Genomic DNA, 24,254 nt, shown 5'->3' with positions numbered 1-24,254 from the left:
GGTCCTTCTGCACATCCATGCTTTTAAGAATCCTACCATTAACTGTATTCGTTCCCCTTACATTTGACCTTCCAAAGTGCAGCAAGTCATGCTTATTCGGATTACGTGATTCCTGTCTCTATCACTGGTCTGTATCCTGTTGTATTATCTGATGTCTCTTCACACTGTCCACAACTCCAACCATCCTAATGTTATCTGTAGAAGTACTAACCCACCCACCTGAAGCTACAGGAGTTTGGAAACACACACCTCCACATGCAAGGATAGTTTCTTTCCTGCTGTTATCAGATGATTGAATAAGCCTCCTGGTAATGGAAGATGATGCCTTTCACTGTTTAACTGTACTTCTTTCGTTAACACTGTTCCCTGCATTTTTGTCTTGCTAGAACGCTGTATTTTTATTCTTGTATGACCTGCTGTACTACGTAAAGGTTGACCACTGGAGAACATGCAAAACAAACCTTTTCACTGTATCTCAGTACAGGTGACAATAGAAGCCAAAGTTCAGATTTATTGTCACAGCACATACATGACATCATATACAACGCAGAGATTCTTTTTCCTGCAGATGCGGCAAAATTTCCACTTATCAGTAATGCAAAAGTGTACTCAAGATAAGACACCTAGATAACAGAGAGAAATATAAGCAAAGAAAGAAATGTCGACAAGATCAAAGATTCAATAATAGATTTTGGGCAAAGTCAGAGTCCCTGATTGAATTTTTTGTTGAAGAATCTGATGGTGGAGGGGTAGCAACTGTTCCTGAACCTGATGGTGTGAGTCTTGTGGCACCTCGACCTCTTTCCTGATAGCAGTAGTGAGAACAGTGTTTGCTGAGCGGTGTGGATCCTTCATGATTGCTGCTGCTCTCCAACGGCAGTGTTCCCTGCAGATTTTCTCAACGGTGGGAATAGTTTTGCTTGTGATGCACTGAGCTGTGTCCTTTACATTTTGTAGGGCTTTCCACTCAGAGGTTTAAATAATTTCATTAAATCAGAATTTCAATGACCAGCCTTCACCTTCACAATGAAAGAGATTCTGCAGCCTGATTCACCTCCCCTCAAACATCCATCCCAATAATCAATCTGTTTGACCTGTGCTGCACTCCCCTCTTGCAAGTACATCCTTCCTATGGTCAAGGAGCAGATGTACACAACATTCCGGGTGCAATCTCACCAGGGCCCAAGATATTTGGAGCAAAACGCCTCCACTTTTGTCCTCAAACCTCTCGCAAAGACGAACATACAATTTGTTCTTCCTAATTGCTGGCTGAACCTGAACATCCAGTTTCAGTTGTTTATGGTATCATTCTTTTCTGCAGAATTCTGGGCTTGTTCCTTTGTAAAATCAAAGGCTGTGCTAATCAAATCTGTAACATGAGAATTTCCAATACTGGGTTTGAACGGGCATCTGCCGTTTGTGCAGATTGGTAGCAGAGATAGTGTGAAGATTGATTTGGTCCAACAGCCAGCTCAGCGTGGCAATGCAGCTTAGAGATTAACGTGCGAACAATCATCTCTCCCTCAATAGCACACAACAGAACTGTCAAATAACACCAAATCATCGGAAAGAGAACATTTATGATTGAGGAATTATTTATGTATTTATCTTTTCTAATATGTAAATTTAGAAATATCGTGGGGCAGGGTCAAGAAAGAAGTTAACTTATTTGTGTTGTTGATGAGATGACAGTCCCATATTTACTGCATAAAAATTAAATCTAGCTGTAACAAGAACTGGAGATTGAAGAATGACCTGAGGGTGGTCCGTGTCTAGAATGAGCTGCCAGAGGAGAGGGTACAAACTGGCACAGTGTTGACATTCAAAAGATATTTGGAAAGAGATGTGGCCAGGAAGCTCCCACAGGCAGCACCAGAGAGAATGCATGGTGAGTCTCTGTCGGATGGTGCCAGAACATAGGGTTTTTGCCGGATGGTGCTGGAGTGCACCATTGAAAGGCACACAAAAAAATATTCACTGCTTTATGGGACACATGACAGTCATAAATACATCTCAAATCCACCACACTCAGCATCCCACATTAAATATGCCATCTGCACAATCCACAAACATAATTAAGGGTAATAATTGGGTTCATCAGCAGAATAACTGAGATGGATTGTTAACGTGTGAAGACCAGTTGATCAGTAATTGCATTTGTGCATCAAACCACATTGTCTGCAGAATCATTTCAAAGCTAGACTATGCTCCAAAATAGTCACTCGACAAATGAAGTCTCTGAGCAGATAGTAGGTGTCTCACTTAAATATGAAGAGTTCATTTGTTTCATGATTCTCACTTAATTATTAATTAGAGACAGTGAAGCAAGAAGGTCCGCAGACACCAAGGTTGAAGTAAAAACACGCTGCTGGAGAAAGTCAGCAGGTCAAACACTTTATATAGCAAAGATAAAGGTACGTAACAACATTTCAGGCTTGATCAAGGTATGGGAAAAATGCAGGCATGTGCCCAAACAATATGGTGGAAAAGAGGAGTTTGGGGAGAAGCATGGTCCCAAAGGCAGAAAGTAATAGGTGGATTAGGGAGGGAGGGCATGCCAGCAAACGGGTGGGGGGGGGGGAATGACTCAGTGAATGCAGGGGGAAGGGGGTGGAGAGCTTGAGGAAAGAAGACAGAGGGATGGGGAAGAGAGGGAAAATGGAAAATAGGCAACCAGGAACTGGAGAAGTCGATGTTAATGCCATCTGGTTGGAGAGTGCCCAGCTAAAATATTAGGTTTTGCTCCTCTGATTTACAGTTAGCCTTAGTTTGCCAGTGCACAAGGCCATGGACAGACAAATTGGCACGGGAGTGAGGTGCAGAATTATTTATGACCTTTTGTGATTAATATTTGAAGAGGCTTTGCAATAATATCCAATGCAATCAAAATGGTTGCAATATTGTGCAACAACCCCATTTCTTTGCTTAAATCGCTGTGTTATTAATAGTATAAACAGAATTGTTGAAACGGTGGTAGCACACTTTGTGGTGTGTGAACCAGTTGGATCTGCAGAGAAAGCGGATGGTTGAAAAAGAAATTGGAGAGTTTGTTTTAGACATGTTTGGGTGAGTCATGCAGGCGCTGGTACTTTATACTTTCGCCTTGTTAGTAGGGACAATTGAAATGAGTCACCTAGGAAAAATTAAACTGTTCCAGGAATAGCATTTTGGAGCCTTCAAACACTTTAAAAGCTATTCCATCTCCAATTAATGATGCTGAAGACAATTGCTTTGCTGACATATGATTGCAGCAGATGCATTTCATAAGGTTGTCATTCTACAAAAATAATACCCAAATAAAGTAGAATTTATAAATGGTAGCCATTACTTTGCAAAAAAGCTGAAGGAAATTTTGGTTTGAGCTGGAATTGATGTCCAACAATGCCATGTTCTCGGATGTACTTTCCTATTGACTTAAGTTGGAATGGAGTCAGGATCAAATGGGGAGTGAGCAGTCTGTTCGATGTTGCAGTGTCATTGTCTTGTTTCTGCATACTCCTTCATCCACGTAACCTCCAGTCTGTTCCAACACTTTCCTGGTTGATCTCTCAATTCCCACAACACAAGCTCTGCTGCCTGTGTCCTCATCACCCAGGCAGTGAATCTGTTGGACCAGATGATTTCCCTGCCATGGTTATGACAGATCAGTGATGTACTAAAATCCTGGCCTGGCATGTTTTTATAAACAACCAACCAGGATTCTTTACTCTGAAGTTCATTTACTTAAATCTGAGAGTTCATAGATATAACATTCAGATTCCCTTCTACGCTACTTCTCCTTGCCATCAGTTCATCCCTGCACATAATTACAATTGCCCCAGGGGTCGATTCTCATCCCATTAACAGATCAGGAAATGTGAACCCTTGCAAGGGAGATGAGAGTGTCTTTACAGAGAGAGAGAGAGAGAGAGAGAGAGAGAGAACAGGTCTGATGGTGGAAACAAAATCAATCCTTCACACTGTTTCTGCCTATCCTTCACCTGCTCTTGCTTTCACCTTTCTCTCCACCCTCCCCTCCCTGGCTCACCACCTCTCCCACCTTCATTTCAGCGGTATCTGTAACCTTTTTTCCCCTACCTCATCTACTCTCCCTCATTTTATCACTTTAGTCTCAACAAAGTGGCCTGACACGAAATGTTGACTGACCATTTCTCTCCATGGATGCTGCCTGTACCATTGAGTCCCTCCAGCTTCTCATTGTTCATTCAAGATTCCAGCATCTGCTGATGAATGGTGCTTCTGAGAATCAATTCCTGCCTTGAGAACACAATTGGATGGACGTTGGGAAGGAGTGATTTGCAGGGCTGTGTGGAAGGTGCTGTGAGAATGAAGCTGGCGGGATTGCTTACCAGAAGCCAGCATGGACTTGATGCACCAAATGGCATCTGTGTTGCTACAGTCTCTAGTTCTGTGAGGATGTAGTTTGTGCTTCTTATCTCGGGAATGGGGTCGAAGAATGGGAATGGCATGTGCTCCAGAAATGGAATGATAACAGGTGGAGCTTGCTGTAGAAAAGGCTGGAAGAGGAAAATGAACAATCAGCTCCATGGTGTGTCCGGCTGACAGCACGGTTTCAATTGTAGTTTTCGCAATTATCAAGTTGGGCAACATTTGTCTCTCTGTCAAACCAAAAATATAAATAAAATGCTGCATGTAAAACAGGTAAATAAATTTGCACAGAAAACTGATGGTGTTCCTCCAAATCCAAGTGAAGACATTCAAGGACCAACATCTTGCTCATTTTGGTTCCATTATAATATTTGGCTTGCTGAGCAGATGGATCACAGACAGTAAGGTGAGAGGGGGACTGCTGAGGAAAGGCCCATCAATATGGGAGAATTCAGAGCCCAGTTTAGCATCAATGCATTGGCACCAAGCTTCAGTTCCACAAGAGGAGGGTTTGTAGAGCTCAGGGATATGGTCTGGATAGTGGGCTCCCAGGGATATGGTCTGGATAGTGGGCTCCCAGGGGTATGGTCTGTATAGTGGGCTCCCAGGGATATGGTCTGGATAAAGGGCTCCCAGGGATATGGTCTGGATAGTAGGCTCCCAAAGATATGGTCTGGATAGTGGGCTCTCTCCATAAGCTGTGAATATTGAAACATGACTACTGAATCTTCTCTACTTTCTCGGATGAAAAAACATCTTTTGGAAGATTATTATAGTTCAGATTATTATCTGATTGATCGTACCACCTGCTGACAATTGAGAATATTCAGAAGTGTAAAGCTACACTTGTAGTTTTCAGTCTGAGTTCAGTCCCCACATTGTATTACAGCGTTGAAGGAGGCCACTAGCTGTTGAGACTCTGCTGGCTCTTGGTAAGAGCTAATCCCACTCCACGGACTCATGAAAGTTCGTTATATTCACTTCCCTTTCCAATGCTACCATTGAATCTGCCTCCACTACTCTAATCTTGACCCCAATCTCTCATTGTTCTGCTGTTGGTTCCTTGGCAATCACCTGCCTTCAATTTTCTTTCACAGGGAATTGTTTTCCACCCACTGACCCAGGCTCTTCACCAATTTAACTATGTTCTCAGCAAAAGTTACTCAGACAGCGTAGACATGTCACCACCAACTTTGTTTCAATAGTTTTTAGTCTGTCCACTAACTAAAATTCCTCATCCCTGGAATAATTTCTGCGCCCTCAACAAAGTACTCACATCTTTCCTAAAGTGTGATGCTCACAGCTGGATTTCATTGTCCAGTTGTGACCAAACCAGCATTTGTAATTTGTTATCAGACCTTCCTTGCTCAAAGAATGAAACATGGGAAAAGCTATGCTCCGGAACTATGAGAAATACAATAAACACGAGGTTACGCATGATACAATATAATTGATTACATGGGCTATACACCATGCCCCAAAAGTTAAATAAATGGGACCCAATAGTATCAGATAGATGTTTTCGCTGGAAGAAGGAAACGGGAACAACAGTACATGCAATTTGGGCATGTGAGAAAGTGGAAAAGTTTTGGGAAGATCTAAATCAGGTATTAAATAAAATCACAAAAAAATAACATACCAAAAAATCCAGAGATCTTTCTTCTAAGTAATATAAGAAGTAAGGAATTAGGCATCAAACTGGATGAAGCACAAAAAGATTTATTATGCTAGCCTTAGCTGTAGCAAAAAAATGTATAATGTCAACCTGGAAATCAGAAGAGAGCCTGAGAGTACAGCAATGGTACATAGAAATGAATAAATGTATTCCATTGGAAAAAAAACCAGATAATTTAAGAAATAACATCACAGTATTCGAACAAATTTGGGAACCATACATGGAACACAACAGAGAGAGCCTACCATGGACCTCCACCCCCTAAAATGACAGAATGAGAAGAAGACGAAATGAACTGACCCAGTGTGTAAAAGTAGATGACACAATTTTCTTGTTTATTTTCATTGTGTGATGACATTGTTTAATGGGTTTATTGTATATGTTGAACGTTTAGTGGGTAGGGAGAGGGGTGGGAAGGAGGGAGGGAAGGGAGGGGGGAAAAGGGGAGAAAATTACTGTATATTCAAGAGGGAAATGTTTATGTGTATTTTGGTCAATATGATTCATAGTGTGAAAAAAATTTTTTAAATTTAAAAAAAAGACCTTCCTTGCTCTTGTACACTCAGTACTTGGGCAACCCCTCTGGATATGGATGTTTAGAGGTTTACAGCCAGGACTTCTGCAATTTCCTGCCTTTCTTCCTGAACATTATAATTGGATGGCATGGTATTTGGTGAGAAGCTGGCACTGACCCCCATCAAATCCCACCTTGAAATACCTTCCCCTTCCACCTTGCAGAGCTGACAAGGATTTTCACCCCATTTCAGAGAAAGGAGCTACACCCTGGCATTCACAGAACAAATCAACTACATACAGAACAAAGAGACAAATGGCTGAAAATAAAAAGCCATTTCGATTTTCATGCACTGCCAGTCTGAGACCACCCACAAATTGGAGGAACAACATCTGTGCACCCTCCAATCAGATGGCATTAACATTGACCTCTGGTTTCTGTTAGGCAACACCCCCCGCCCCCTATTAAGTTTTTTTACACAGCTGCTGCATTGCAGGAAATTATTGCCATTTTAATGGAAAACATGCTATGTAAAAATGTCAGAATGGGAGTGAGGGTGGCATTCCCATTCCAACATTTTACCTCCTAAACACTAGTAAATTTCCCAGAATTCCTGCAGTCTAAAGTTATCTGCAGGCATTCCATGAAAAGCAGGCTAATGAATAGCACGTATTGATGATGACACACATTGCGGCCCCACCTTTTTAATTACCACACTCCTGGTATGCTGTCTAATCTTCCATAAGGAAATGTTGATTTCAAGTTTTACTCGATCATGTGTGAATGACCAATGCCGAGACATTCTTCAGACTGGTAAAATCATGCAAATTCTATCTAAAAAAACATAAATGTTTAATTTTTTCAAGCTCTCTCTCTTCCCTTGCCCCCGATTCCTTTACCCCCGCTCTACATTCTCAGAGCCACCATCCCCCAATTAATTCTCACCTTTCCTCTCTCCTGTTGTCCTCTCCATTATCTAATTAACACCTTTTGTCTGTTGGTCCATACTCCTCCCCCTGCCCTTTATGATCTTTACTTGTACCTTGAAAAAGGGCTCAAGCCCGAAACATCGGTAATATATCTTTACCTCATATGGATGATGTGAGACCTGCTGTGTTCCTCCAGCATTTCTGTGTTTTCACTGAAAATTAAACCTTGAACGTTATCTTCTATAATCTCCCATAATCGTCATGGAGAGGAGTGGGGAGGTGATATTATTTCTCAAGTGTTAATGCCATTTGATCCTTGCTGGACAAGAATGAGCATTAACTGGAAACCTTTAGTTCTTGTTTACAGACAGATTACCTCTTGGTAAACAGGTCCCGGGCAAGAGATACTCAAATAAAACCAATCAAACTGATCAACAAAACTGATCATTCACAGAGCTCAAAAAATGGAGAAATTGACTTGAAGTGAAAATGTTTCCAAACTTGTTATGATCTTAGTTAATTCCACAAGTGAAGTATAGCTTTGGAAATTTCAGAAATACCCATATTCTCTCTACACATTTTTAAGAAAGATTCCATATATCCTTTGAGAACAACTATAAGAAGCTATTTGTGATTTACTTTTCAAGATTCAAGATTCCTTTATTGTCCAAATGACTATCGACTAGTAGCACTACATCAACAGTGATGAAGTGTTTTAAAAGGTTAGTGATGAAGCAGATCAGTTCCTGTCTAGTGGTTACATGGATCCATTCTAGTTCCCCTACTGTAGAACAGGTCTATGGTGGATGCCATCTCACTGCTTCTACATAAAGCCCTGGAACACTTGGTCAGCAAAGATGCGTACATCAGGATGGTCTTTATCGACTACAGTTCAGCATTTAACAGCATCGTCCCCTAAAAATCAATCATCAAACTCCAAGACCTGGGAGTTAACACCCACTGTATAAATGGATTATGGATTTCCTCACCTCCAGACCACAATCAGTGAAGATTGATAAGAACTTCTCCACAATCTCTATCAGTACCGGAGCACCACACACAGGGCTGTATTCTTAGCCCCTCTGCTCTACTCACTTTACACCTACGACTGTGTGGCTTGTACAATAACATTATCTACAAATTTGCCAAAGATACGACTGTGGTTGGTTGTATAAAGAAAGGGGATGAGACAGCATACAGGGTAGAGAGTGAAAACAGCTGAATGGTACACCAACAACAACCTTGCACTCATTGTCACCAAAACTGAGGAGCTGATTGTTGACTTCAGGAAAGGTAAGCCAGAGGTATAAAATCCAGTGATCATTGGGGAACTCAGGGGTAGAGAGAGTGAGGAAATTTAGGTTCCTGGGAGTCACTATCTCAGAGGATCTCTCATGGATCCAACACACTAATGGCATCATAAAGAAAGCAAATCAATGCCTCTATTTCCTCAGGAGTTTGCAAAGGTTTGGTATGAAACCAGAAACCCTGGCAAATTTCTACAAATGTGTGGTTGAAAGTATGCATCATGGTTTGGTATGGGGTCACCATACCCCTGAGCATAAAGCCCTGCATAAGGTAGTGGACACAGAGCAGGACATCACAGACAAAACCCTCCCCACCATTGATAACATCGACAGAGAACGTTGCTGTCGGAGAGCAGCAGCCATCATCAAATAACCTCACCACCCAGCACACACTCAATTCTCGCTGCTGCCATCAGGAAGGAGGTACAGGTACCACAGGACTCGCACCACCAGGTTCAGGAACAGCTGCTACCCCTCCACCATCAACTCCTCAACAACAAACTCAATCAGGGACTCATTTAAGGACTCTTACTTGGGAACTTTACTGATTAAAAAAAAATCTCTCTGTATTGCACAGTCAGTTTGTTTACATTTGTTATCTGTTTACAGTTCTTTGTTTATATTGTGTACAGTTTTTTTTGCACTACTAATAAGTGCTAATTCTGCCGCATCTGCAGTAAAAAGGAATCTCAGGGTTGTATATGATATCATGTATGTACTTTGACAATAAATCTAAATCTAATATAACAGGTGTAATATTACACAAAATTTGCTTTAGTCTGTCCTAAGGCAGACAGGTTCACCATCAGCAGAAATTACTGGCTGCCTCTTACAGTCAGAAGCAAAAGAGGATTCCCCCCAGAGTTATTGACTGTCCGAGGATTCACCTCCAGCACTCCTTCAGTCACCCAGACTTCAGTCCAAACCAATGGCAACCTGAGCTCCAGATCCAAACCTCTTACATGATCAGGAAGCCTCCAGCCCCCTCAGGGCCCTCCTGCAGCTTGGTTCCAATAACTGGTACCCATTCATCAAGTATCTAGCCAGTCTTAAGCAGTTCACAGCCAGGTGTGAGTCTCCTGACCTTGGTCAACAGCAGCCCACAGCCTGTGTGGGTTTCTCGCCTCGTCACTGCCTGTGTGTTCTTCATCCACAGAGCCCCTCACTGGCCCGTCGCCATGGACAACTCCTCTTTCTCAAGCAGGGAGTGTTCTCCCTGTTTTATGGTGCCCTGCATAGTCCTTTGCTTCCCCCCAAGTATGCAATACCTCAAGGCTGCTGCAGAACATAAGCGCTGCCATCTTTGGCCCAGACTCGGTGGTTGTGGATTTTAAAATAAAACACCAGCAGCTCCTTTAATAGGCTGTTTAAACTCGGACTTGATGGTTGGATCCCACAGGGGGTGCTGTGCCTCCGCTCTCGCTCTTCCTGGGTCCCCACCAGCAGCAGCGTTGTCATTGCAGCAGCTCTGGTAGCACAGCATTTTTTCCTAAGTGATTATAAATTGGTTACAAACTTTATAAGGCTTTGAATATCTTTATTGAATTGTGAGTTTAGAGCAAAGGTTTTCCCCATCTATAGGTCAGCACAGCTGGTGCTGGAGGCAAAGTAAGAAGTTTTCACTGTGATCTTTACTCCTAACTGAGATTATGATTTTAAGACTAAGATGAGGATCCAGTCCTCATTGAGGGCTCAGTAGTGGAGAGGATCAAAAGCTTCAAATTCCTGGGTGTCAACATCTCTGAGGATCTGTCCTGGAATCTCCATGTTGATGCAATCATGAAGAAGGTTTGTGCTTGAGGAGATTCAGTATGTCACCAAAATCAACCTCAGGTGTACTGTGGAGAGCTTTCTGGCTGGAGGCGCCAAAGATCAGAACAAGAATAAATCTCAGAGGATTGTTAACTTGGCCTGCAACATCACAGGCACCAGACTTCACTCCATCAAGGACATCTACAAGAGGAGATGCCTTAAAAAAGCAGCCTCTATCCTCAAAGACCCCCAACACCCAGGCCATGCCTTCTTCACTCTGCTATCACTGGAAAAAAGGTAAAGGAGCCTAAAGACGAGCACTCAGCGGCACAAGGACAGCTTTTTCCCTCCTGCCATCATGTGGTTAGATGGTTCATAAAATGACTATTTCCACTATGATACCGCCGCAAAACACTGAATTTCGCGTCTTGTTCATGACAATAAATTCTGATTCTAACTCTTAATTCTGAAGCATAGGGACCATGCCCACTCCATGGACATGGAGACTAGACACTCATTACATTAGCGTGCTTTCATGGTAATATTTGATATCAGCTCTGGTAAATGTGATAACACACTGCATAAAGCAAGTGCTGTGAATATTTAGCAGAGAAGGGGAAACCTCTAAGGTGTTGATTTACAACATCCTAATTTTAATTAACTAAAATTGAATGCACAGTTTGTGTGATGTCTTAAGGATGTTCCCTCCCCCTGGTGCAGTAACCATCTCCCACTGTGAAGCTGAAAATCAATCCTCAGCATCACACTGCACAACTCAAGATTGCAAGGAGTGTTCACAATTTGGCACAGGGCATGCACTTGGTGGGCAGGATGGCCTTTCTCCATACGTACAACTCTAAGTGCTGAGCAAAACTTTCAGCTGAACTTATTCAGAAAATTATTTTTTTCAAAAACACAGCATAATGAATTTCTTCCCCGCAACCATCAGTAGCTGGATGAACCCTAGAAGGGTGTTGAGTAACTCTAGGCTCTGAAATTATGCTCTTGGTCTTGAACTTTATGGTTGCAAATAGCGCTAACCTGTTTGACTGTTCACAGAAGAACAGGGTGAAGCTACACAAGGTGGCGGGGCCAGAACACAAATCTGGTCAGGTACTGAAGGACTACACAGGGTTCAAGACAGCCGCCATCATTCTGGTACCCAAGAGAGTGACAATAACAGACCTCAATAACTCTGCCCTGTGGCACTGACCTCCACCATTAAGAAATGCTTCGAGCATCTGGCAATGGAACACATCAAAGCACACCTCGCTGGATCCATTTCAATTTGCCTATAGAAGAAACCATTCCATAGATGTTGCTATAGCCTTGTCGTTTCATTCTGTCCTGTCCCACCTGGAGATTGACACCACACGCGCCAGGCTGCTGTTAATTGACCAGCTCGGTGTTTAATACCATCATTTCCCACAGGCTGATGGAGAATCTGTCCTCGTTGGGACTCAACACCCTTCTCTGTAATTGGATCCTGGACTTCCTAACGGAAAGACTACAGTCTGTAACGGTTGGTAGCAGACTATCGATCACTATCACGCTGAGCACTGGTGCACCTCAGGGCTGTGTGCTCAGCCCACTCCTGTTCATGTTACTGACCCATGACTGCATCATCAGATCCAGCTCCAACAGTGTCATCAAGTTTGCAGATGACACCACAGTCATTGGCCTCATCAGCAACAACAATGAGTCGCACTACAGAGGTGAAAAATCTCATGAAATGGTGAGAGAATAACAACCAGAGTCTCTACATGGACAAGACAAGAGATGATTGTGGAATTCAGGAAGACCAAGAATGACCACCCTCCACTACAACTCTGTGGTAGAGAGAGTGGAGAGCACCAAATTCTAGTGACCTATCATGGACACTCAACATCTCCTCACTTGTCAAGAAGGCACAACAGCAACTGCACTTCCTGAGAAGACTGAAACTGGCAAGGCTACCAGCTACCACTATGTTAACCTATAGGAGGTCTAACAAGAGTGTCCTGGCTGGCTGTATCACAGTGTGGTATGGTTGCTGCAGAGAAATGGATCAGCGGTCAAACCACTGGACCATAAGAGTGGTAGAGAGGATCACTGGGGTCTCCCTCCCCACCATTGACATGATCTACCGGGATTGGTGTCTGAAGAGGGCATGCAAAATCATTTAGGACCCTTTTCACACTGCTCACAGCATCTTACAGTTGCTCCTGTCGGGGAAGAGATGCAGGTGTGTCAGAGCCAGCACCACCAGGCTGAGAAACAGCTTCTTCCCATGGGCAGTGAGAATGCTGAATGACCAAAGGAACTGCTCATAGTAACTATCTGAGACTCTCATATTCATGAAGCATTATTTATTTAATTGTTTGTATAGATGGTTTACTTTTCCTGCATATGTATTGTTTGTCTGAATGTACGATATGTCTGGCCGTGTGTCTGTGTGCTTTGCACCGAGGACCGGAGAATGCTATTTTATCGAGTTGTACTTATGCAATCAGATGACAATAAACGACATCTCCATCGGGCACACAAAACTCAAAACGGTCAACCAGTTTACCTATCTCGGCTGCACCATTTCATCAGATGCAAGGATTCACAATGAGATAGACAACAGACTCGCCAAGGCAAATAGCGCCTTTGGAAGACTACACAAAAGAGTCTGGAAAAACAACCAACTGAAAAACCTCACAAAGATAAGCGTATACAGAGCCGTTGTCATACCCACACTCCTGTTCGGCTCCGAATCATGGGTCCTCTACCGGCACCACCTACGGCTCCTAGAACGCTTCCACCAGCGTTGTCTCCGCTCCATCCTCAACATCCATTGGAGCGCTCACACCCCTAACGTCGAGGTACTCGAGATGACAGAGGTCGACAGCATCGAGTCCACGCTGCTGAAGATCCAGCTGCGCTGGATGGGTCACGTCTCCAGAATGGAGGACCATCGCCTTCCCAAGATCGTATTATATGGCGAGCTCTCCACTGGCCACCGTGACAGAGGTGCACCAAAGAAAAGGTACAAGGACTGCCTAAAGAAATCTCTTGGTGCCTGCCACATTGACCACCGCCAGTGGGCTGATAACGCCTCAAACCGTGCATCTTGGCGCCTCACAGTTTGGCGGGCAGCAGCCTCCTTTGAAGAAGACCGCAGAGCCCACCTCACTGACAAAAGGCAAAGGAGGAAAAACCCAACACCCAACCCCAACCAACCAATTTTCCCTTGCAACCGCTGCAATCGTGTCTGCCTGTCCCGCATCGGACTGGTCAGCCACAAACGAGCCTGCAGCTGACGTGGACTTTTTACCCCCTCCATAAATCTTCGTCCGCGAAGCCAAGCCAAAGAAAGAAGACTTATGCAATCAGATGACAATAAACGACTACAATAGGACAAATAAATTTTGCCTGCCATACAAAGTATGCCCATTGGAAGTCACCAAGGACCCACAGAAAGACTTATCTTTTGCACATCTAATCATGCTGGTGTCCTGAGAAAGTTCTGGCAGAGGGTGGAAGAAAACCAACAGAAATGCTCAGATAACTCATTCTGAAATTCAATATAATTTTTACAAATCATCTTTGGCAAAACAAATTTTTTCTATCGAGTCAATTTTAAATAACAGTAATTTTGGAACATGAGCACATTGAAGGGTTAAAAATGGGTCACTGGAAGTCAACGCAAAATGATGCTGCTAATTCTGGATGTGAATGCTGGATGTGAAGGAAGATCAGGCTGTAGAGGTGACTGGTTAAATGACTAAAGCAGGGACTAGCATGTTGCACTATTGATCAGAGATGTGTGTCTGATTCCCACTATGACAGGTGGAAATTACATTCAAGTTCAGTGGTATTCATGGGGAGAAATCTCTGGTTCCAACCCAGTCTCTCTTCTATGTGACTCCAGCAATGGGGTCTGACCCTTACCTGCAGCTCAGGAGGATGTTGGCACAGTGAATGAATAAATAAAAACCTATTTTGAGATTTGGTACCTTTGGGAACATGAGCCTACCTCTCAACTGCCAAACATTCCAAACATTGGAACCTTGAGTGAACGTTGAGAAGTTGAAGATATTCAACCAGTAAGACATCATCCATGAAGAGAAATGCAGTCATTTGTGGGTTGGGGGCCATTTATCGATTTTATCATTTGACAGAGTTTGTGATGTTTAACCATATTATTTGGTGTCATAATGTTGGCGTCTTGACATTTTTTTGATCAATTACTGGGAATCATACTTCGAAACCAAAACAGGAACATAGCAGGTTAATAATACATTGAATGTATTTTGTTCTGAGAGGGCATAGACTGTACTGAGTTGTTTTAAATCCTGGATGGTTCAACGGTTACTCACGGGTCCAATTTCTGCATGAATGATATAGTGAGCTGATGTTTAGAAAAGCTAGCTCAACTGCAGGTTGTATGAGTATCATTTTGCCTCCAGGGTGACCTCCCATGCAGAGATGTGGATTTACAATTTTCACACAAAATCCTTCTATTCTCTGGCAGTAGGTCCAAAAGGAAAACTATATGCCAAGTGATAGTGGTTGACATGAGATTCATGGAAAAAAAACCAGTTAAAGTGAAGACACATTTTCTAAAATGATTCATTTCATAAATTGATATAATTAAGACTGACCACAATTCAATCCATAACCATTTGTCAATGAGCAGGAAAGATTCAGAAATAGAGTTTAGTGCTTTACACGTTCTCACTTGAATGTTGTGATTTTAGCACAACAACCCGTCTGCTCAATGAGTCTAAATGTCCTTAAACTAGGTTTAAACCCAGGTCATGGATAAATTGCAAGTTTTGATTATGATGCTAGGTTGCACAGGAAATTGGGTTAACAGCTCATGGTGATCACACCCAGTGATTTAACATAGACCATAGAACAGAACAGCTCAGGAACAGGCCCTTTGGCCCATACTATATATCTGCCATACATTCTTTCTTTTCTTTCTTTCTCTGGCTTGGCTTTGCGGACGAAGATTTATGGAGGGGTATGTCCAAGTCTGCTGCAGGCTCGTTGGTGACTGACAAGTCCGATGTGGGACAGGCAGGCACGGCTGCAGCGGTTGCAAGGGAAAATTGGTTGGTTGGGGTTGAGTGTTGGGTTTTTCCTCCTTTGTCTTTTGTCAGTGAGGTGGGCTCTGCGGTCTTCTTCAAAGGAGGTTGCTGCCCGCCGAACTGTGAGGCGCCAAGATGCACGGTTGGAGGCGAGATCAGCCCACTGGCGGTGGTCAATGTGGCAGGCACCAAGAGATTTCTTTAAGCAGTTCTTGTACCTCTTCTTTGGTGCACCTCTGTCTCAGTGGCCAGTGGAGAGCTCGCCATAAAACACGATCTTGGCAAGGCGATGGTCCTCCATTCTGGAGACGTGACCCACCCAGCGCAGTTGGGTCTTCAGCAGCCATATACGTTATCCATACACTGCCATACATAATGCCCAGATAAAGCTATAACTCTGCTGCTCAATCCCTTTCATAGTCATGTGTCTATCAAGAAGTCTCTTAAATGCTACATTGTATTTGCACCCACCATTCCACATTAAATATTCCCTTAAACATTCCTCCCCCCAATCCACCTTAAATGCATATCCTCTGCTGTGTGACGCTTTTGCCCAGGGGAAAACATTCGGACTGCCCACCACATCAATGTCACTCATGATTTTATACACCTCTATAAGATCTCCCTTCAACCTCTGACACTCCAGAGAAAAGAACCCAGCTTTGTCCAACCTCTCCCCATAACTCATATCCTCCAAACCAGGCAAGATCCTGGTAGTTAACTGCATCTTCCATTTCAAACCTTTACATTCAGAACTTGTAACTTTTTGATCTTTAATTTGGCCATCACTTCTTCCCTTCTGCACTCATCCAAGACAGACAACTGAAGATTCTGCAAGAATATGGCTGATTAGCAACTCAAACATGGTAGTGAAGGGTTTGGTTCATCCTGCTTGCTGGTCATTCTTTGAAAACCCACACATGTCTCATCATGTTGTGAGTCCTGTACAGCCATTGGGTTACAGATCTGTACTGCACTTAACGTGCTCTTTGGTCTGACTTCTCCATGCCAACCAGGTTTTTCAGCTGAGCCTGACCCATTGACCTGTATTTGACACATATTCCTAACATGTACCTCTTGAAGTAACTAAACATCACAATTGTACCACCTCTACCACTTCCTCTGGCAGCTCATTCCACATACCTACCACCCTTTGTGTGAAAAATGTTGCCCCTGAGATCCCTTCTTTCTAATCTTAAACCGATGCCTCCTGGTTTTAGACACCTGCCCTGGTAAAAACAGAATGACCTTTCACCTGAAGATTTCGCATATGGTCACCCCCTCAACCCTCATACATTCCAAGGAATAAAGACTCAACCTATCGATCTCTCTGATCATTTGCCCGAGGTACATCCTGGTAATTTCATTCTTATAACCAATCCAGTCTATTTGGGTTTTCTTTGCTAGGAACCTGTATGGTTGCAGCAAGTAAGAATATCAATGCATCTGTACATTATACTTATGTATAGAACAATAAACTTTTTATCATTATCATCCAGCCCCTCCCTCTAATCCCTCAGTTACATCATGGTTAATCTTTCTAGACTAATGACAATTTTTCTAAAGGTTGGTGACCAGAACTACACTAAATGTGGTCTCACCAATGTCTTGACCATCTGTAATAGCTTGTTCTAACTCCTGCCCTCAGTGCTCTGACTGATGAAGGCAAATGCTTTCTTCACCACCCTGCCTGCTTGTGTCATCACTTTCAGGGAACTATGCACCTATACCCCAAGGTTTCTCTGTTCTGCAACATGTTCCAAGGCCCTGCTATTTACTGAGTAAGCCCTGTCCTGGTTTGACTGACCAAAATGTAAATACATTGCAGTTATCTGAGTTACATGCCCCTTTCACACCGCTGATGACATCTGAGTTAACCTGCCAATATCGTGGGTCAAATCGCACGATGTGAAATTACATAACCGGGCAAGGTGAGAAGATTTCAATCAGGCTCTGATACATGGAAGGACCAAATGTCAGAGTCCGGCAGAATTACCTGGTGTGGTGTGAAAGGCTCCCGAGGTCAGCTTGCCCTGCAAATTTTCCCATTTTCTAGGAAGGCTGGCAGTGAGAAAGGGGCTATAGCTCCAGAGTAGCTGCATATCTCCTGATATTCGTTATATTTCACAGGTCTGGACTTATTTTACCTTTGAAGGAAGAACAGTTTCTTGCATTCAATCTGTGAGACTAATTCCCTGAGTCATGTTACTTTCCCTGTGAAATGAAGCTAGCTTTCATAACTAAACATTGCAAGCTATTCCCTTCGCTCCATATAATAAATGTCATCAACAATAACTATCTGAAAGTACAATTAATGGTCTTTAAGGATAAAGAAAAAATACTGTACAAAACCCAATCTCAGGCATGCCATAAAAGTCATTAGATTCTCACAGCTTCAAGTTAAATCACCAAGAAATAAATTAAAGACAAGTTCAATGAACTGTAATAATTTAGTACTGGCAAAAAATAGGAGCTAACAAAAAGATTAATTAAATCTGAGTAAGATAAGAAACATGCTTAGAAATCTTTATGAACATAATTACGGTGCAGAAGCCAATAATTTTAATCTTCATTGGAATAACAATTCAAACAGGGGATGGAAGAATATCAGTTTTTTAGCTAACAGTAGGTAACTAAGGCAGGTTTTGGTGGATTTAAGATGTTGGTGATATTACAAATATAATGGCGTACATTTTAAACAATTACCATAAATATTTGTGTATAATGCTAAAAAAATTTCCCCCTTTTTCACCTCAAAAATGGGGGGGGGGGGGTTGCTTTATACATGAGAGCAAAATTTAAAAAAGTAATTTCTGCGGGCGGGCGAGCAGTAGTCAGCAGAGCAACTCGGTTGGCCAGCCGGGCAGGTGGGCGGAGAGACGAGAGCACAACCCAGGAGGCCAGGCGGGCGGGCAGAGAGACACAAGTGCGACTCAGGAGGCCGGGTGGGCAGGCAAGCGGAGAGACGTGAGCACAACACAGGAGGCCAGGCAGGCGAGCGGAGAGACGCCAGCGCGAATCAGGCGGGTGAGGGGAGGGGGGGTGTATTATACAAGGGGGTAAAATTATCCCTCTTTTTCCCCTCAATAATGGGGGGGATCGCATTATACATGGAACACATTATTCACACATATTTACGGTAGCTTTTTATTCAATGATGAAATTCAACCAGAAATTTCCAAAGAATATTAAAGATGTTTCATTTTTTTAAAAACTCACAAGGTTCCAGAAAGTGCTGTGACTAAGAATTCACTGATTTGATTCAAGATTCTTTTATTGTCATGTAATAAAACAGATATAACATTTCATGACATTACATTTATTCTGTCATCAGACAGACAAAGATTGTCATCAGCAAAAATTTAATTTTTTTAACCCTCAAATGAGTTTAAGCTAAATTTCTCTCGCTAATCTACAGGGAAGTGGATGCATTAATGTGCTCTGAATCTTCCTGTGATTCGCTTTTCAATCAGAGTCAAGTGGTGACAGTGGTGAACGTCAACAACTTATCAATCACCATGTTCAGTGTCTTCATCTAATAGTTATACAAGATTCTGGATCATCTCAAGAAAAGGTCCCAACCTGAAACATTGACTGACCATTTCCCTCCACAGATGTTGCCTGACTCGCTCATTGAGTCCCTCCAGCTTCCAGAACATTGAACATTACAGCACAGTACAATATTGTTCCACACTTCTCATTGTTTGCTCAAGATTCCAGCATCTGCAGTTTGTGTTTATCAACTTCCCAATATTCAAACATGGGTTCCATCCTTTGATTGATATTCACAGTTGGATTTATCCAAGTGTAAACAAATCAGATTTCATCATGACTCACTTTAAATTTCTCCTTTGTGATGGCAAACTCTGCTCAGATCTTATTTCCATCAAAGGGTTAAACTATGTGATCTATGGCTAGTGCAAGACCAGGTGGAGGCCAGAGCCTCTGTCAGTGGAAGGTAAGTTTGATGCTGTTCTTGTGCCACAATAACCTTCCTTCAAAAGGACAAATGGGGGCGAAATCATTGTCGAGCCACTCCTACCAATGGCTGCTGTCTGACCCGCTGAGTTCTTCCAGCAGTTAAGTTCTTTGCTTAACATGATCTTCCATTTACTCCTCCAGAAAATGAAGAATTTCTATAACATTTTTCTCTTTCTACATCTCCTTTGTGAGAAGCCAAGAACAGTTTATCCTATTCAAACTAATTCCCTTGGTCCTGTTGCTTTATTTTCTCTGTGAAACAAACTCTTTACCAAGGGAGTATGGTGGGGTTCAGATGCATCCTTGCTGCGCAACACAATGACCTGACAATATTTCTCCTTACAGACTCATATATGATGGTGTAGCCTCGTTCCGTTGATGGTAATAGAGGGTGGGAGGGGTGTTGAGTGGGATTATTCATTCCTGAGATCATCCTGAGGTTCATTACGTTCAACCACAACAGAAGGTCCCAAGCAATCTTCACTCAATTCTGTCACTGCCCTGCAACACCAGGGCATAGGAGAGAAGGACAGGAGCACCTCATCCAAGATACATAGCTTAGCTGCCAGAGGAATATTTCATCCTGCTTGGCTAGGGTAAAACTGTAGATAAATTCCCTTGGTTTGACTGTCAAGGAACATTACAAATTTGAGTAGTGAAAGGGTAATCAGATCGGGTCGCCTCTGAAAATTGCTCAGATGTTGTATCCAGAAAGTCAGTGCAAGCAGGCATGAAAGTCTTGCAACCTGTGTCGGCAGATGGGAGCATTGGTCAGCGTTACATGAGCCGCATCTGGTCTCTCAATTTCCAAATTGTTCAGCTCATTTGCTTTGGGAAGAGAGGCATTTCAGGCAGATTCATCCTGTCAAAGTTAAAAGCAAAGACTGGTGCACCTACCTTGCCGTGTGCTTGTTGAAGGAGCAGCGACTGTCATTGGAGAGCAGCCGGGCTGAGTGAAATCAGCTGTCAGGAGAGAGGGACAAGGCAGTGAGAAATCGTCGGGGAAACGACTTCCTGTAGTGAGCAGCCCACAGCAATGCAGTTCCCACAACGTGATGAAGAGGCTTTTTATTCTTTCTCCCTCTGTTCAAATTGCCTGTGTCATGTGACTTCACACGGCTCCGCACATCCCTGCATTGGGACTGGAATATCCCATTTTAAATTGATTTTGATGTCAGAATTCCGACTCACATCGTAATTAAATCCTTAATGTTTGTGGGGGGGGTTGGACTGAACCCACAGTTGTGAGCTTACTGGAATGAGGCCAGTCAATTTGTGGCTGTCTCTCTATCAAAGGCATTTCTTTTGTAAGAGGGTATTTAAAATAAACTGTTCTTCAACAAAGGTTCCTACCTTCCCTACCCAGGAGAAATGTGAATTAGTTCTTTTTGCAAAAACTATGTTGGATGAAATGTTACAAGATGCCAGCTGGCAGATCAGCCGATGCAGAAAGAAGGCATGTTAGTTCAGTGAAGTGGTGAGAGTGGCAGGAACTGCACAGTAGAGTGAAACAGTAAATACACAGAGATGCTGGAAGAACTCAGCGGGTCTTGAAGAGTCCATAGGAGGTAAAGATATATAACCGTCATTTTGGACCTGAGCCCTTTTCCATGAGTAAAAGTCAGGCACTATAGATGACACTTTGAAATGAGTGGCCACTGGGAGATCCCTGCTATTGCAGTGGACATTCATACCTTATGTCTGTCCCCCACAATAGCGTGGTAACTACCAATTTCAATTCCCCACTCCATTCACTTGCTGGCATGTCTGTCCAAGGTCTCAAGCACTGCCAGACTGAGACCACCTGCAAATTGGAGGAATAACACACATTCCCTCTTGGCAACCACCAACAGAATTGCATTAACATCGACTTCTCCTGTTTCCGTTACCTCCATCCCCCTCCCAATCTCTCCCTTCCCTTACCTTATTTCTGCTTTTCTCTAGCTCTCTTTCCCATGCCCTCTGTCTCCTTTCCTTCAGCTCTGCATTCACAGAGCCACAATCAATTCTCACTTTTCCTCTCCTGTGTCCCATCCATGTCCAATTAATACTTTTTGTCTGTTGGACTGTTCTCCTTCCCCTCCCATTCCTCTCTTTTTTCCAGTAATTCAGGCCCCTGGCTGCTTTTTACTTACACCTTGAGGAAGGGCTCAGACCCGAAACACCCGTTAACATATCATTGTCTCCTGTGGACTCTGAGACCTGCTGAGTTCCTCCAGCATTTCCGTGATTTACTACAATCACAGTGTCTGCACATTTTTGTGTGATGCACTGCACTGAAGTGACATAAATCATCTCAAAGCACAGACTGGAGATGTGGCTGACTTTGCTCCTTAACTCTGCCATAACCTTCTCGTTAGTTCTAGTTTTTCAACCTCGTTCGTAAATCTGCTTGTTCATTTATTGCTAAAAATAGAAAAGAATAAATCCAGGACTCTTCCTGATGCTGCCTGGATGCCAACCGCGGGCAGCTCTACATATTCCCTCCTCGTTAGCATGCTTCAACCCTCTAGGGACGGCATTGGCACTGATTTTCTATCCATGGTTTATCTTGACCACACTCATCATTATTATTATTTTAATAAGTTCCCTAAAGCACCTGAAACTCTGTCCAAAATGTCTGCTCACAGGTCCCACACAATCCCATTAGCTACACTGATCATGCAACCTCAACAGTGGGGATAACACCCCTAACAGAGTCAGAGATAGCATGAAAACAGACCCTTCAGCCCATATTCCACGCTGACCCACCCACCGAGACTACTCTTCAAGGGTTTAAAGGTTCTTTTGATTGTTATGTAATTCTATATTAAAAATGTAATGTACATGATATACTTTTGATTGGCGTAAGGCAAAGTCACCATGAGTATCAATTGGCGCCCTTGACAACTGGAGAAAGAAGTAAAAGAGAGTTCCTTCAGATAAACTGAGTGTCTATGTCTGTTCCAATAAAGAGAATGCTTTCAAGGTCTATGTTATGTACGCAGAAAAAAAATCGCATCTTAGATGCAAACTTTGTCATGTAACAAATTTAGTAAAAAAAAGACTCATTTGGTTAACTAGTGGGTGCTATGTTGAGAGCATATCTGAAAGTTTTTGTATTTAACTCGTATGCTTGTTTATAAACATATTCTTCTGTTTTATATTCAACAGTCGACACAGCATCTGACCTTTCCCATGTGACCACTTTGCTTAGCCCATCTTAGGTGGCACGGTTAGTGTAACAGTTAGCACAATGCTGTTACAGTGCCAACAATTAGGAAAGAGGTTAAAATAAGGAGTTTGTATGTTCTCCCTGTGTCTGCATGGGTTTGCTCCGTGGGGCCCAGTTTCCTCCCACTGTCCGAAATGTTCTGAGGTTGTAGGTTTATTGGATGTAATTGGGCAGCATGGGCTTGAGGGCCGAAAGGTCTTGTTACCATGCTGTATGTCTAAATTTAAATTTCATAGAAATAGCACCTCTTAATTGTGACATTCAAGGAAAATAATTTCAGATTTGCCTGTATTCCTATATGACAGAGGAATATCTCTGCGATCCTGGCCAAAAGATCCTTCGCAAGAGTTGCAACGTCCCCATCACTATGAGCCTTTACCTTTCATGTTTTCTTTCTTCTTTGGCTTGGCTTCGCGGACGAAGATTTATGGAGGGGGTAAAAAAGTCCACGTCAGCTGCAGGCTCGTTTGTGGCTGACCAGTCCGATGCGGGACAGGCAGACACGATTGCAGCGGTTGCAAGGGAAAATTGGTTGGTTGGGGTTGGGTGTTGGGTTTTTCCTCCTTTGCCTTTTGTCAGTGAGGTGGGCTCTGCGGTCTTCTTCAAAGGAGGCTGCTGCCCGCCAAACTGTGAGGCGCCAAGATGCACGGTTTGAGGCGTTATCAGCCCACTGGCGGTGGTCAATGTGGCAGGCACCAAGAGATTTCTTTAGGCAGTCCTTGTACCTTTTCTTTGGTGCACCTCTGTCACGGTGGCCAGTGGAGAGCTCGCCATATAATACGATCTTGGGAAGGCGATGGTCCTCCATTCTGGAGACGTGACCCATCCAGCGCAGCTGGATCTTCAGCAGCGTGGACTCGATGCTGTCGACCTCTGCCATCTCGAGTACCTCGACGTTAGGGGTGTGAGCGCTCCAATGGATGTTGAGGATGGAGCGGAGACAACGCTGGTGGAAGCGTTCTAGGAGCCGTAGGTGGTGCCGGTAGAGGACCCATGATTCGGAGCCGAACAGGAGTGTGGGTATGACAACGGCTCTGTATACGCTTATCTTTGTGAGGTTTTTCAGTTGGTTCATGTAAACTGTTTATAAATGATGTATTTAAACTTGCTGCAACCACAACTTCATTTCTGCCATGTGTTATTAAAAGTCCAAGGTTGATAATATTCAATTGAATAAAAGAGACATTTTACATAGCATTGGCTGCTATGAAGTGATTAAAAGGAGCTCAATTATGACATCAAGTTCTTGAGCAAACCAGGATAGCATTTAATAAGGAAGCATTAGTGGAAAAGAAACTGAGCAGCAGCAATTTCAACTGGCATTTCAATTTAAAAAAGCTAAACAGGGACACAAGTTCATCCAGTTTAATTACTAACCAGTCAACATTTGCTTTTATTTTCTCAGCTGGCAAAAAGTATGCGGAATAATCTAT

At 43.1% G+C, this 24,254-nt stretch overlaps 1 protein-coding gene across 5 annotated transcripts in view; it reads right to left on the bottom strand.

Annotated features, from left to right (window-relative positions):
- The window catches only part of rap1gapa (RAP1 GTPase activating protein a), a 343,293-nt gene that overhangs the window by 285,360 nt on the left and 33,679 nt on the right, over positions 1-24,254 (bottom strand). For 2 of the 5 annotated variants that reach the window (XM_069918272.1, XM_069918274.1), the window contains exon 1: positions 19,209-19,224. The exons of 1 other annotated variant lie outside the window; for it this stretch is intronic. Coding sequence is in view for 1 of the 4 variants with exons in the window: in XM_069918269.1 (XP_069774370.1) it covers positions 20,505-20,541 (37 nt within the window). In the remaining 3 variants the exon portion in view is untranslated. Of the gene's footprint in view, positions 1-19,208; positions 19,225-20,504; positions 20,596-24,254 lie in introns of those variants that run through there. 2 more of the 5 variants (XM_069918269.1, XM_069918287.1) reach the window with 2 other exon arrangements.

Source organism: Narcine bancroftii, chromosome 2, assembly GCF_036971445.1.
Source record: "Narcine bancroftii isolate sNarBan1 chromosome 2, sNarBan1.hap1, whole genome shotgun sequence".
Classification (NCBI taxonomy): Eukaryota; Metazoa; Chordata; class Chondrichthyes; order Torpediniformes; family Narcinidae; genus Narcine; species Narcine bancroftii.
This window is presented reverse-complemented; position numbering and strand designations above follow the sequence as displayed.